General features: G+C 40.1%; 1 protein-coding gene across 1 annotated transcript in view; it reads right to left on the bottom strand.

Annotated features, from left to right (window-relative positions):
• The window catches only part of VWC2L (von Willebrand factor C domain containing protein 2 like), a 152373-nt gene continuing 148935 nt past the window's right edge, over window positions 13126–16563 (bottom strand). The window contains exon 3 of the mRNA XM_021076096.1: window positions 13126–15903. Within this exon, the coding sequence (XP_020931755.1) occupies window positions 15755–15903 (149 nt within the window). The 3' untranslated portion in view covers window positions 13126–15754. The remainder of the gene's footprint in view (window positions 15904–16563) is intronic.

Below are 16563 nucleotides of genomic sequence, written 5' to 3'. Positions count from 1 at the left end.
ATGAGCTGGGGATATGCAAGCTCATACTTAAGAATAGGGAGTAATTTAAGAGAGTGACACTGGCCCATGGAGACATCACCTCTGTCTCTGTCTGCCTTTAGTCATGAGGAAAAATGAGTTGAGCTCTTCTTTCTTTAGCACATTCTTGTTAAATTAGCAGAAACTGGAACCCCCACCTCCCATTATACTACTACCTTTTGGATTTTGAGGAACATGGCATTCCTACTTTTGTTTTTGTATGGGATGCAAAATTAGTGAAAGACTGATAAGTGAAAGCAGTAACCTTGAATTTTGTGAAAGTTAAGGAAAATCAAATGCTGAAGAGTTATACATCTGCAACGGAAATTAGTCCCAATGCAGCCCTTCTGCTCTCGGATTCCGGGCACACCAATAAAATACCAGAAGACATGCAATACAATGAAAATTGGTTCTTTGGGTATCGTAGCATCTTGACTTAGACAGGCTTTAACCTTGGCCTCATGCTTCCTGCGGGGCCTGCTGCTGATGCTGTGTAGATGCTGGAACTATCAAGCAGCACTCAGAAATTTTCATCTGAGTAAAATTAAAAATGAAACCTTCAAAGTCCTATCGATTCTAGACATGTTCTCTATGCATTAAACTCAACCTAATGGACTGAGAAATGAACATTTCAGCATGCATAGATAAGAATTATTTCTATGAGAATCAATTATTCATATGCCCTTTACCCCGCAATATATGTATTTATGTACATGAGTAGATAATACCAAAGCATCCTGTTGAATCTGAGATACCTGAGAATCAGTTTTCATTTGGGCCACTTAGATTATGGTCAACATTAAGCCATCATTAGCTCTTGGCTCTGGACTTCTCTAAAAATATAAGTGACAAGATTTAATGAGCATTTTGACCACTGGGAGCACTGAGAAAGGACTTTAGCATGACTAGAATACAGAAGAACATGTGGCTGCAGAGATTTATGATGTTCTGATCATCACCCCATGTATCCTCATTTGGCTTATTTCTCTGTGTTATAATTGATATTTTCCCAGCTCTATAGTCTGTGCTTGTGTGAGCTTACCTGCTTCATGTCTTTTATGTTCTTAAAACTCCTCACCCTGTATCCCTATCTGCTTCTTGTCCTTGAACTTCAAACTCATATATCCTATGATCTGCTGGAGAAAGTTATTTAGAAATCTCGTTATCTGCAATTCAACATAAACTTTAATAGGACTTAATTAAAGTTTAAAATCTTATTCCTTTAAACCCAACCTGTTCTACCCCTTGTATTTCAGCTCTCACTCAGACCACACTGCTTCCTCCTTTCAGTTCCCATATTTAATTCTCAGGTCTTCATGATTTTACTGCTTAAAGTTAGGTCAGATGGATCTCCTTCTCTTTATCCCTATAAAAAATGCTCTAGAGTAGACCATCATGATCTCTTTAATTGAGTACAGCTGCCCTCCAACCTGACTTCAGTATAGTGTCCCACCCTTAGATGCATTTTCATGGTGTAGCCAGAACCAGAATCTTCTCTCCAACTTGCACATTTGACTCTGCATCTCCTCTCGAGAATCTCCCACTGATTCCCTAACATCTACCAACTGAAGTTTAACTTCTTAAATCTTCGTTTATTAATTATTTATTTACTTTGACTGTGCCCGCAGTAGTGGAAGTTCCTGGGCCAGAGACTGAACCTGTGCCACAACAGTGACCTGAGCCATAGCAGTAACAATACTGGATCCTTAACCTGCTGGGCCATGACGCAACTTCAAGTTTAACTTCTTAATAGGGCTCACAAGACACCTCCCCCACCCAATGACTCAGCCCACACTTGTCCTAATAGCTTCACCTCTCCATCTGTGTGTACTATGAAGTTGCTTGTAACTCACCACACTTGCAGCATTGCCTCCCACCACATGTCCTTGTTTGTGATGTTCCCTTGGCTGCAACAACCTGCTCATCTCTCCACATCCCATTAGCCCTTGTACATCTTTCAGGATTCAGCTGCCACATCTCTTTCTCTAGAAAGCCTTCCCTAAAATCCAATGTGAAGTAATCCTCTTTTATGCTCCATCACATCCTGTGCAAACCTCTATATATTGAAATTTTATTGACAGTTTTGTGTCTCTCCTTCACCAGGCTATAAAGTTTTTTTTTTTGAGAAATACTATTTTGTATTCATCTTAGTACCCTTAACATGAAGCCTGATGCCTTCCATTTGGCAAATGATTTAAAATGCTTGTTAAATTGTCTTTGAGTTAAATTAATACATTTAATAGTTTTTCATAAGGCTTCTTTGGCTGAGAGTTTTGGATAATTGGATAGATTATGGAGAAAACCTTGGAGGGATTCTTAATTTAGAAGCTCTTTGTGTCACTTATAGGTTAGAAACAGGTTTTAAGGGCAAGTACTGTGTCAAAGTCCAAAGGAATATACACCAAAGTTTCAGCTTAGTTTTGTAAGATGCTGGTTAAAAGTGTCTGGGAACTGTTTGCACTTCCAGGATTATAGGATTGTTGCTATCCTGCAATAACATGTACTATGAGTTCAATTATTAGAAATGTAAAAAACTTTTTGTGTAAATGATTGGTAATAATTAATGCCCATCGGGTTAAGAAATTTGCAGCCTCTGAGACCCTTCCGGTTTTGGAGTTCTAGGAATTCCTAGAACTCATTCCTAAGGAAAGTCAGAATAACAATTATTTTAACTGTATTGTACCTGTCAAATTTGACCATCACTTGGTCATGTTGGTTATCTAAAACTGCAAAAACTGAGCCTATCACGTGACCATCTACCACCTTTTTAAAGAAATCCCAAGTACTTTGTATTAATGTGCTCTCTTGGTCATTTTAGTCAGTTTTCTCAGTTAAGAATCTTAAAAGAAGAGGTCAAAAAGTCTAATTTCTCTGAAGAAATGGGAATTTTACATAAAAATAGATAGCACTTTGTCTCTTCTCTTTGCCAAAACTTCATTCTGATGGACCCACTAGCTGAAAGGAGGGATATGCACGTTGCAGGTTTTTTTTTTTTTTTTTAAGATGTCATTTAATAGTCTCCATGGGTCCATTTGTCTGAGATAGGGTAATATGCTTCTTTTTTTAAGTAAATGTGTTTGCTCTACTAATTGTCCCTTCATTTGGTGGGTTTTGGCACCAAAATGCTGAGCAGCTAGACTTTTAACTTAAGGAACCTATAATGTACATATTCCTGGAAATGAGGAAACATTTTGTGTTTAGAAAGAAGTGGATTTATTTGACACATCAGAATTTTTGGTTTGTTTAGAAAGACAACTTACATATTTCTCCTGACATAGAACATCCAGAAGAAGGAAACAAATCATAAAGTTTAGGGGTAAAATCGATTTTGTGTCTTGAGGGTACCTGCAATATTTACTTTATTTTGTTCCTTTATTAGATTTACATCTTATTACATGCCAGACACCCTGCCTAATGCCTCATAAACTTATAATCTGGTAGAAGGTACAACTAAAAAGATAATTTATAAATTTCCTGAACAGAGAAGTCCAGAGGGCAAGGGAAGGACATTCTGAGGGATCTTAATCTAGTCAAAGTGCAAGGCTAATGCTCCCTACAAAATGTCCTTTAGGCTGAGGGCTGGAAAGGAGGAGTTGGGGTGGGGCTGGTTCAGGTGTTCCAGGCAAAAACTACGGAGCACAAAGTTCCTATTGGATGTGGGCCATCCCCTTGGGAAATGGTTAATACTCCCTCTAGTCTCTGATGACCCCAGCTTCAGTGTCCTGATGCTTTTTTCCTTCTCTATTTCTCATCTGACCTTTCAGAACTCACTTGTTGGGGAGTCTTGCCTCTCTTTATAGACTTGCACAAGACTTTACTGACCATTGAAGGGAGATGGTGATGAAGGAAAAATTTGGCTGGAAGTGATGAAATAATATGAAGGACAAGCCCTTTCCTTCAAGACTAGAAACTGGGCTTCACTGCTGGTGATTTTAATATTCACCACTGCTTCTAAGCAGCTCTCTGCAGGAGTCCAGTACATTCCTAAATTAAAGTATATTAAAATGTAAGTTTATAGAGATTTCCTCTTATTTTTTCCATAATAGCTGATCTTTGAGTGAGATTGAAGATTTTTTAATATTAGTAATTACATTTTTCCCCAAAAATAAAGGGATGCTGTACTATGAATGAATTTCATGAACAAAATGTTGAATGAAAGATGCCAGCCAGGTTCAAAAGATACCTCTTGTATGATTCTGTTTGGTTTCAAAACAGGTGAAAGTGAGTTGTGCTGTTTGGCAGTTCACTATTTTTGCTGGGGATTATCCTTGGTGGCAGTGAGGGCATTGACTGGAAGGGGGCGCATGGGGATTTGTGAGGTACGAGTGATACACCCTATATATTCCACGTTATGAGCATCATACTCTGTGTGCTTTTATGCATGTATAGTGTAAGTCAATAAGGAGCTTGGAAAAAACATTGTTCACTTACAATGACTCCTTTATACAAAGGAAGAAAGCATTTGGCCTTGCAAACGTGATTCTGACAATATCTACGGAGTCATTAAGAAGTGGGTCTTGACCATGATCCAGTTTCTTTGATTCAGCTCAATAGACATAAATCAGGTCTCAAAGAAAATTAGTTTGGACAAGATTATTTAGTTCAACCTCAAGTCCGATGATGCTAAGAATGCAATTGCTCAAACTAAGCAGTTTTAAAAATCTGCATCCCATTGTGTCAGAGCAGAGGGTAGGAGAATATGTTTCTAGACTGTATTTCATTGCATGCAGGGTGCATTTCCAACTTGCCCTTTTATTTCTCCAGAAGACAGCTAAAGAAAATTACAGTGCTATATACCCAGTTTACATACAGTGGATTTATATGTCCTAAAATAGAGATTTCATGGTAAACAAAAAAAAAATTTTTCTGAGTTGACATCATTTCAATAAGGCATATGAGTTTGATGATTGGCCTTCCATTTTCTGAGAGTGCAAATCAATGGGTTAGAATATGTGATTACAGATGTATGTTCTGGTTTTACTTTCTTTGGCAAGTGCAAAGGGGGAATGTGTCATTGCACACTGCATTGGTGTCATGAAGCCTCGTAATTCTGTGCAATCTTCTATTTTTTAAAAAATTACTTTATGCTTTTCAGATGTATTATTTCACAGCTTCGCCACTGTGACCCTGGCCACCCCTACTCACTGCAGGATAGCTGAATGTTTTTTGTGTTTTGTTTTTTTTAAAAGCCATAATCTCTTCACAAAACTATTTTTTTTTTTTTTTGTCTTTTTTGCTATTTCTTGGGCCGCGCCCGTGGCATATGGAGGTTCCCAGGCTAGGGGTCGAATCGGAGCTGTAGCCACCGGCCTACGCCAGAGCCACAGCAACGTGGGATCCGAGCCACGTCTGCAACCTACACCACAGCTCGCGGCAACGCCGGATCGTTAACCCACTGAGCAAGGGCAGGGACCGAACCTGCAACCTCATGGTTCCTAGTCGGATTCGTTAACCACTGTGCCACAACGGGAACTCCCACAAAACTATTAAAAGCTGCTTACTCTGGGTTCTGGGTAGCTGGTGGCCTGGCTGCTGATAAAAAGCATGTGCTGGAAGGAAGAAGGTGAGGAATGGAACCCTGGTTGTCTCTGTTCTCATTCCTGAGTGGTGCTGGGATCTCTCCTACTATTATTTCTCTCCAAAGTGTGCCATGTAGAGCTGTTCAGTCATTCCTGAGCTGGAAGGTAGAGTGGGTAGCTAAAGCAAACTCAGGCAATTAAGTTAACATTGCTGGGGGCAGAATATTCATCAGGCTGAGAAATAGGCAACTAAATGGTAAGAAGCCCCTGGAACATGGTTGGGTTCTCTGGTGAACTCAAAGTGGCATCCAGCCCAACCAATGGCATAGCAGTGCACTTTACAAAAACAAGTAAAGTGGCTTGCAGACCACTTTCCTCTGACGGCATGTAGGTATCCTCTGTATATCTGCATATCTGGATACCAAGGAGAGTCCTTCTCTGTTCCTTCTTTTTTTTTTTTTTTTTGGCTGCCTCTGTGGCACACAGAAGTCAGGCTACGGACTAGGGAGGGATTGAACCTGCGTTACTGCAGTGATAACTGTTGGGTACCTAACACACTGAGCCACATGGAAACTCTGTGGTTTATTTGTTTTTTGGCTTTTTTTTTTTTTTTTTTTGGTCTCTGTTCCTCTTAGAGCAGTGATGCCCTCCAGGACCACATCAGATAGTAAACAGAGCAGGTAAATGGAAAGTAAGTCCTCTTGAACAGAAACACTTGTGTAGATGCTAAAAAAAAAAAGCAAACAACCCCCCCAAACTATATGTTCATATTAATATTTCACCTATTTAAGAAGACATTATTTTCCTTTTTATACATATATCTCATATTGTCACTGCAATGATTTGGGGTACCATGGCAGGTTGATTTTGATGCCCTCAGCAACTCTCCTTTCCTTGCATTCAGCCTCCCTCTGAAATCAATGTACCACATGAGCCACAAATGCTTAGGGATGGGAAATTAAATCTATGAACAAGCAGAACTAATGAAATGCTTCACAGCAAGGCAAAGGTGGGATAAGAATTACTGTAGGCTAAACAAGCCTGCAATTGTTAGGCACAAAAGTGGGAGAATGTTCTAACTCTATGGAGAATTAGCAAGTGTGTGATCTTAATGACACAGCCATCAGCCCACCATGATGTCTATAGTTTGTTACCTTTCTATAGATACATTGTCCTGTACTATTTACACATAGATATGAATACACAGTATGTACCTTAGACATTTTCTACTTGCAGTTTAGAAATCATATGTCTTATATATCCAATAACTGCCAATCTTCTCTGTAAGATGTTGCCTAGCATCTTTTTATTATGTTTATAAAATTATAACACAGGAAACTTTTTTTTTTGTTTGTTTGTTTTTTTGCTATTTCTTGGGCCGCTCCTGCAGCACATGGAGGTTCCCAGGTTAGGGGTTGAATTGGAGCTGTAGCCACCGGCCTACGCCAGAGCCACAGCAACATAGGATCCGAGCCGCATCTGCAACCTACACCACAGCTCATGGCAATGCTGGATCCTTAACCCACTGAGCAAAGCCAGGGATCGAATCCTTAATCTCATGGTTCCTAGTCGGATTCGTTAACCACTGAGCCACAACAGGAACTCCATGGGAAACTTCTTGACAGCTTGTTTCAAGACTAGTCTTGTGAGTTTATAGAACACATGGTCATCCCCATATTGTCATTTCTGAACATTTGGAAAGGGCTCCAGTCTCCACAGCACATCTCTTGTTTGCTTTCTGATGCTTTAACAGGGACCACATGGTTGAACCTGGTATCAAGTAGGAAGAGTCAATAGGTAAGGTAAAAAATGCAAACACTCTTAATGGATGGCACTACCCAAATCCTACTGAAATGCAAGGACAAGTTTTGATAAAAGGAAGTACCCTGGGTACCCCAAATTGGGTAGAGGACAGTGAATTTGACTGGGCTGTAAGCTGACTACAGAGAAAAGGGCAGATGGCAGCAACATAAGTAAGTGATTCCTTCATAATATGAAGGTGACCTATATTGGCTTTATTTGCTCAAAGTCCTTGATTTGGTGTTAGGCAAGTATTAACTGACTTGGATAGATTTCATTATTAAAAAAGTGGGTACAGTTTCATGGTCAGAGGTGATCAGAACGTTTACTGTATAAACTGTCCAAGGGAATCAGATACTTCCCTCATTTTATCTTGTCTTTTCCTCTTTTAAAACTCACAGTCCAGGAGTTCCCATTGTGGTTCAGTGGAAACGAATCTGAGTAGTATCCATGAGGATGCAAATTAGATCCCTCGCTCGGTTTGTTAAGGATACAGTGTTGCAGTGAGCTCTGGTGTAGGTCACACATGCAGCTTGGATGTGGCATGGCTGAGGCATAGGCCAGTGGCTATAGCTCCAATCTGACCGCTAGGAACCTGGGAACCTCCATATACCGAGGGGGTGGCCCTCAAAAGACAAAAAATCCAAAACTAACAAAAAAAACCCCTCACAGTCCATCTCCCAGGAAGCCTTCCCATAGGCCCAGGATGATGCCTTGCCTTTTGCAAATATTCCCAGTATATCTGTTTCTATCTAGAGCACAGCACTCATCTCTCTCTTTTTGTGAACTTGCCTTGCTGTTTGTTCTATCAGGCCGTAAGCTCCTGGAAAGCAGGAAAAAAAAAAATGCCTCTTTGTATTTTAACCATAGTGACTAGTTTACCAGCTGGAACAATATTTATTGACTTATTGAATAAGCTCTTCAATTAGGATGACAGACAAAAGGAAAAGTCTGATGGCATTGATTGGGTCAGCCACAAGACAATAGTGGAGAAAAAACAGGAAACCTAAGCATTTACTGTATTAACATAATGCACTTTAAAACATCAAATTTATTTTTCTGAATTAAAAAAGGACCGTGTACAGTATAGTATTTTTCTCAAGAGTTCCTGGTCCATCCTGTTTGCATAACAAATTTCAGTGGAGGGATCTGATGAGATTCAGGATGAACTTTTTTTGTGATGACTGAAAAGGCCCTCAAAAATGGTGACCTCTGAAATGGCTTTCAAGTCATGAGAAGAGTAGGTGGTTGAAGACAGCTATTGCCTAGATGCTGAATAACCTGTGTGTGGGTTACCCTGAGATGGTAGCTACTAGAAGCCAGAGACGGACCTTTCAACAAGATTAAAGAGATGCTATTAATTGCTATCGATCATGGGTCAACAAATTAAATTGCATCTGCAACTGCATCTCTGAAAGGTCTAAATGAGAAATGCAGTTAATGGGTCTGGCTGACCCAATGTTGTGATTAATTAAAAAGAGAGTGGAACCATAAAACAAACAAAAGCCAAAAAAAAAAAAAAATAGTAATGGAACAGGATGGGCATCCTTGGAAATCTCAAATCAAAAGGGTCTCCCAGGACCTAACTTGCCACTTAATCCTGTATATTCTGAAAGGAAAAACAAGAACAAAAACAAAAAACCAGCAAAGGCCCCAGCAGATGGCTAAAATATTCTTTTTTTTTTTTTTAATTTCGAGAAAACTGATGAATAATAATAGGAAAATAAAGCTGACATTATATATTCTGAAGGGGTATGAACAGAGGTGCTAGAAATTTATAAGCAGGCTGTATTCACAATATACAAAAAATTATTTAACCATGATGAGAGATTATTTACCACAAATTAGTAAAGAACTCTGTTATTTTTGCCATTGCACCTTTTGACTTCTATTTCAAGAATATTATGAAAAAGTTTAAGACCAGTGGAGGACTTTGGCTCTTCAAATTGTAGTTATTCAAACCAGGATGAAAATAGAATTGGTAAATAGAAACAGAGAGGGCTGCCCTGGAGGCAAACAGATCTGAGGTTTATCCTAAATACCTTTGCCATTACCAGCATCATTCAGCACAAAGTCTAAAGTAGAGTATGTGCCACTCCCAAGGAAAGCATGGGTTCCATGTTTTTCATGGTTGTTAATAGCATCAATATCCTTCTAATCACCTAAACCAGAAACAAGGGCTATTTTAATTCTCGAATTCCATTTGATCCTCCATGAAGTCCTATTGCCCCAACCAGTCTGAGGGTCACCACTACCAGATCAGATTCTCATTATTCCTTCCTGAACTCTTGTGGTTGCTTCTTGTTAGCATCCCCACCTCTCTCCCCAGATCCCAACCCATCCTTCATTCTGCTGTCAGAATTATTACTCCCAGATCTGCATATGGCCATGTCACTCTCTTGTTTATTAATTAACGCACAGTATCAATTAATAAAAAACAAGTGCACTTTCTCAGCATGATTTTCCACCACTTGACAACTATATTTCCTTCCTGGACATGTCTTTCTCTGTGTCCCATCTACCTCCAAATTGACAATCAAATCACACCTGACTACTTATACTCCAAAGATATATTCACTTTTTTTGATACACTATAAAAATATCATCCCCTAATTCCTGCACAACTTGCACTCAAGCTACATGATCCAAACTCAGGGTTACCTTATCCATGAGATTTCTCTTATCATGTCAGCCAGAACCATGCTAGCTAACACATCATATTTTTCTTAGGTTCCAGGCTCTGTTCTAAGTGATGTTGGGGTAATATTCTGTTTAATACTTATAATCCTGATTAAAAGATGTTTTGGCTCCAATTGTGTGAGCCTGAGAAAATCACCCTGAATCTCACTGTTCCAGTCTACAAAATGGGAAAGTAGTTCATGATATCATGATGGGTGAATAGTTAAACTCATGAATGTAAATCATCTCATGTAAAGTAGCCAATACAGCTTCTGATGCACAGAAAGGTCTCAAGATGTGGAAGATGAAGTTTATATCCAGATTCCTCCCTGCCTCACATAACAGTTTTTACAACTCAAACTTAATAAATATAGCTCTTTTAGTAAGTATAGATCTTTAAAAAGGGTTACTACTCAAAGCCATGGAGTAAGGTAAGCACAGGAATTTATGAAGTTAGAATTTGGGCTTCAAAGAACAATGAGTTCAAGATTTTCAAACTGAGGAGTACCTGTTGTGATTCAGCACATTAAGAATACAACATAGTGTCAGTGAGGATGCGGGTTCTATCCCTGGCTTTGCTCAGAGGGTTAAGGATCTGGTGTTGGCAAAAGCTGTGAAATAGGTTGCTGTGGTGTAGTGCTGCAGCTGCAGCTCTGATTTGACCCCTAACCCAATCACATCATCACCACAATTGAAAGTGTTTAGAATAAAAAACAAATTTTGAGTCCTTAAAATTAAGTGAAGGACATTCCTTTAACTCAATGTATTTAACTCTTGCCCTATGAAAGGCACTAAGGCACTAGCTCATCAAAAACACCAAGATGCCTTCTGGATGTATAAGGTCAATCAGGGAGAAGCAGGTGTTCACACCAAACAGAGCAGATTGAGGCTCATTAATAACCTGTCCCCATTTGAGGTATAAATCCCTTACCAACGGGAGAAGAAAGTATAGGTGAGATTGCCCGCTCAGAGAAAGTGTTTGTCTTTCAACATCATGAAGGTACCTTTCTTTAAAAGAGTAATATTCCTAACACGAACACTGAAACAACCACCCAGGACTCTATCACAGTTCAGAGCTTTCCCTCCAAGGCTTGGAAGGGTTCTTCTGTGCAACTTGAATCAGAAATGAACTGTAAACAATCTTTTGTGAGGGACATAGGGAGCTGGGGATTGGACACATGGGAAACTGAAAAGCAAGACAGCCTCATCTTGTTTTAAGAAAATGTTGGTGGAGCAGGGGTGTGCATCCATGTGTATGGGGACTCCATGCTGCTGTTTTTCTAGTGGTTGGCTCTTTTCATTCTTCTTCCAACAATGCAGTAAATGATGGCGATTTATAAAGCATTGTTCAGTTTTACTCTGTGTTAGGCAGTGCGTTTGTCTCAAGGAGAAGGAAAATAACAGTTTGCTCTTACTCCCTAAGGAAAGCTTACGCATGGACAAAGGGCAGCATCCTCTGGGTGCTGGTTACGGGTGATGGTTCTCACTCTGGGGCTCTTTGTTGATCCTCAAAGATCAGTTGGTAGAAAGCCTCTTGCCTGTCACTTGCCCTGCTCAGCACCTAGGAGGGAGTTTAACATGCACTTTAAAAGAGTAATTTTCCTCAACATAAACCCTCTAATAACAATAACAAACCTGTGAGTCTGTTGGAGTTCACAATTGTTCAAATCCCTACTGTGGACTTAGGCAGAACAACCAAATGCAATGTTATGGTTGGTTTGGATCATGCAAACACCCCTTTTCCCTCATAGTTTAGAAAATTAAGGAATTTGAATATCAATTGGATATTGATGGCATTAAGAAATTATTAGTTGAGTTAGGTTTGTTACATTACCCCTTTTTTTCAAAGAATTGATTATTGCAAGATGAAGGGATGAAATGATAAGCTTGGTGTTTAAAACACTCAAGGGAAAAAAATAGATGAAGCATTATGCAAAACCTTGAAAATTATTGTACCTGGGCAATGGGTAAATGGAGGTTCTGTATACACTTTTCTCAATGTTTGTGTATGTTTGAAAACTTGTACAATAAAAAAAAAAAAATAAAGTCCGCTTTGCCAGTTAAGATCCTATGACCTTGGGCAGAGCATTTAACCTCTTTGTACTCTGGTTTCTTCAACAGCAAAGCAGAGAAAACAAGAGTCTCTCCCTCATAGCTGTGCTGTGTGGATTAAATGGAATATTGTGGGTTCAGAGCAGAGCACAGGGCCTGCCACAGAGCACGCACTCAATAATTACAGATTATCATTAGTAGTGTGCATGGATACAGGTCAGAGAAATATTTTTCCTATCGCTTACACTCTTCACTGCTGGTTTGAGTTCCTCTCTGATCCCTAAGTCAGCCTTGCCTTGTATTATGAAAAATGAAAATGTACACAGTCAAATGCTAACGGCAGAGCTTAATTTGAATTGAATCTTGCTCTAATGACACATGTATTTTCAGATGATAGAAGTCCCTGAGAATTGGTCATTAAATGATGAGATTAGGGAGAAGGGAGAACTTTAGGAAGGAAAATATACCACAAACAATGTTTGCTGGTTAACACACTTTATATTTAACAAAATAATTTTTTAATAATATATTTTTTTACACATCAAAGATTGTTGCTAGAATCCCCTTTTTATACAGTTTAGTGTTTAGTTTTTTTTTCTCACTAGTTTTCAGGCACACCATTTTTCAAAGATTTTAGAAACTGAATCGTTTTTGAACAGGCATCAGCCGACAAACAGGATGTTGATCCCTTATTTAAACAGAGCTGTAGTTAAAGCCGAGAACCAAAGGCAGAGGAAAAACAGGGGGCGAGGGGGGGGGGCGTAGAGGTGACAGGGTGGCTGCAAACAAAGCTTTCAGAAGAAAACAAAAACAAAACGACAACAGAGGAGACCAGAACTCTGCTGTTCAGAGTTTGGAAAGAATTTCTCAATGACCTGGGTAGAAGGAAGTTGTAAAACGGTTATCAGTTGATGAGAAATTCTGTCACAGTATAGGTTCATCTCTCCCTAAAGGGGGAAAAATGTCAGTGCTACAAAGTCTTAAAGGAAACAGCTTGCAGTGAAACTCTGAGAGGGGGAAAAAAAAAAAAAAAAAAAAAAAAAAAAAAAAAAAAAAAAAATCCAAGGACAACAATAGAAAATCCCTCTCTCTGGCTGGAGCAGAGGCCACTGAACAGCCTTCATTCTGCAAACTCTGTAGAGAGTTTCTTGATGGATGGATATTTTACTCTGTTCTAGGAAATTCTTGCTGTGGTGACTATCACTGTGCCAAGACTTTGATGCAAAATTTCTGTACCCTGGCTTCCCAGTTGCTCCCTCCTTTTGTTTTCTAAAAAGGACATAGTACCTCCTTAATAATAGATAGGGTACTATGCTACATGGCTCTATTAATGATGTTTTCTGGGTTTCACACCTTATTCCTGTCATTTATTATTATTATTCTTTCTTTCCAAGAGTGTAAATTTTTGAAGCTGGCAATAGGCAACCTCAGGGCAAAGAAAGCTCTATAATACATCTCTGTCTAGACACACGCTGAAGTGTAGAGTGCCTTTACTTTGGAGTGCAGGCATAAATCATGCAGAATTGTTCATGAATGATTCATGACTGTCTATATGATGTATCCAGGGTGGCAACTGACAAGCACCAACCTTGCTGCAAATTGGTGTTCTAAAGGGAAGGCAGCTTGACGTTCTCCCTCAGATGGCGCCAGCCAGGCTATTTGTATCATAACACAAGCCTGGTGTGCATGAGAAGTGCCAGGTCCGACTCTTCAACACATTAATTTTGGAAATGACAACTCTTTCTTGATGACAGGAGGTGCTCCCAAGGAGGAGAGGCTTGACGATATTAAATGAAAACCCAGTTGATGACACTAAAGAAATGTGTGTCCTGAGGCTGGACCTGTGGCGCAGAAGCATCACCCCCTTTGGAGGGGACTGACTTACCCTCTCAGGGCTGCTGATTGTGCCTATCCCGAAGGGCTCAGAGCTCTCACCAAAGCCATAGCCTCAGCCAGACCTTGCCCGGTATGTCCCCCTGGTAGGAAATCACTCTATACTGATTATTCTAGGCCACTGGTTCTCAACCAGGTGAATTTGGCCCCTCCCCCATGCCTTGGGGACATTTGGCAGTGTCCGGAGATACTCTGTTGTTACCATTAGGGTGCTGCTCTTGGCATTTAGTGGCGAGAAGCCCCAAATGCTGCTAAACATCCTAAAAGTGCACAGGACAGCTCCCAACCACAGTTAATTGTCTGGCCCCAAATGCCACTAGTGCTAAAGTTGAGAGACCTTGTACTGGGATGTGACACTCCCCTGGAGCTGTGGCCAAGCCCCGGTGGGGGTGGGAGCAGAACAGACAAGGACATCGATGATGAAGACAACCTTCAAGTGTCCTCAAGGACCCTCCCCCACTTGCGCCAGGGTTTTCAAAACAGGAGAGTGGAATAAGCAACTAACTATGCCATGTGGTTTCAGAATTGCTAAATTTGCACTTGAATCGAGGTGGCATCAGATACCCTGTGTGTTTTATTTTTTTTCAGTTACTACACTAGCAGCATTACCAGGGCAACCTTGAGACTCTTCAAAGGTTCACTTTAACTGTTCAGTATCTAATATATACATTTAAAAAAATGTTCAACTATTGGAATTGTATTGTGCAAGACCCACTCTACCCTAATCTGTAGTTTTAATCAGCACTTGAGGTGGAAAGAGTGTCCTGAATCTGTGTTTTAGATGTAGGGCTGAGAGGTCATTACTATGATATAGCAAACACAGTCCTGAACCAGAAAAACTGCCTGTGTATACTACCAGCTCCCAGCCAAATCTGAACTCCAAAGCTGGAAGTGTTCAGAAGGATTCAGATTCACAGTGGGGCTACCTACTGTTCTGGTATTTATCGTGCCAGGTGACAGAGAGGGTTTTAGAGTATGTTTCATTATAAGCCGAACTTAAATTCAGCATCGTGAGAAAGTCTGGTGATTAACACTGCAATTTTGAATACCTGTCTCCCTTTAGATTCTTTAGTCAAGCTCAAGTATTCTTCACCTATTAGTGTTTGATTGGCAGTTTCAAGGTTTTGTGTATGAAATGTGTGGTTTGTAAGAGTTGAATTGTGAGTCCCTGCGTAATGCACCAAGCACCGGGTCCCCTCTCAGCCCAGCAGAGGGTCTGTCTGTGTGCACCTCTCTCTTCTGACCCTGCTGGGCGTTATTCCCTCAAGGGGAGTGATGGATACTTCTGCATCTTCCTAATCAGGAAATGTCCTTACCCCTGACACTGCTTTACCAGAGTTTGACACAACTCACAACCTCACTGGCCCCTCAGACTCTAAAAAGGAAAAAAGTAAATTATTACAAGAGAGAAATGCCATGTTTACAGAAGAGTGAAAATGGAATAAGTCGGTAGATGGTGAGCTGGCGGGCCAGAGGTGTCACCAGAGAAGCCTGTACAAGGCTATTTCTTTCTTTTTGTTCCAGAAATCCGGTTGTCAAGTCACCATCAAGCGTGGATAATTACAAAAGCGGTCTTGATAGCTGTATACTATATATATTTTATATAGCAAGAAAGAAAGGGAGAAATTTCCTCTTAGTAAAATAATCACTTTTGTCAACCCTAAAAGGTTTTGCTGGTGACCCTGTTGGAGCTGGCAGGAGTTTGTTTGTTTGTTCTGTCTCATTTTAAACATGTGCAGTGTAGAAGCCATAGCATCCTCTCCTAAGAACTTGTCATCGGGTGGGAATCTCTTCTACACAGTCTGCTTGCCTTGGCATTCGCGCTTTGAACACTGAGCAGGCTTCCACCAGTCCCCGTTGTGACAGTGACAGATGTTACATTCATCCACTTTCACTTCAATGCCAGCCGGAATTATCGTAGTTCCTGCAAAGCAGTTTGGACCTGGAATATATACATACCTTGATTAGTTGATTAAATCTGAGAGGCCCCTTTTCTTTCTTCCATCCCCTACCCCAATAAAAAACACCCGACCCCTAAAGCTATGAATGAGTAGGTCAGACCACTCTTAACAGTATATCCTTAAGAAATTTTCTAGTTATCTCCTTTAAATGCAAACATCAACTTCTATCATCTTTTGCATGCCTATTGTCTTTTTTGCACATGGCTTGTATTCCCTATAAGTGTCATGCATTCAAAAGGGAAAAGATCCAATGCTCAAAAAGTCTATCTGTTACTGAGTACATGCGGTTTTCTAAAGTAAGGGTCTATGGATTAAACTATTTGCTTTACGCTCTCCTTGTAAAGTCTGCCAAATTGTCCCATGAAACTCAAGTGGAGTCTAGCAGAGTTTGCAGCAGTTGGCAGGACCCCATGGCCCATCCTCTCTCTTCCATGGTGGGTACAAGACAGTGAACTCACTAGCTCCCTGGTTTCAGCACCTCCCTAAGCCCAGTTCCTGGAATCCCCAGCTTGTTTCTTGATAACAATGAATAATTCATGACCAGATGATTTATTCATGTCCTAAACAAGCTTTGTTAGAGGTTCATTTGATTTTTATAAATGGAGTTCCTTTAATCTGCTGGCTATTTTTTTATTTTTTTT

This window comes from Sus scrofa, chromosome 15 (genome assembly GCF_000003025.6).
Source record: "Sus scrofa isolate TJ Tabasco breed Duroc chromosome 15, Sscrofa11.1, whole genome shotgun sequence".
In the NCBI taxonomy this organism is placed as follows: Eukaryota; Metazoa; Chordata; class Mammalia; order Artiodactyla; family Suidae; genus Sus; species Sus scrofa.
The sequence above is the reverse complement of the archived record's forward strand: the minus strand, read 5'-3'. Positions and strand labels throughout refer to the sequence as shown.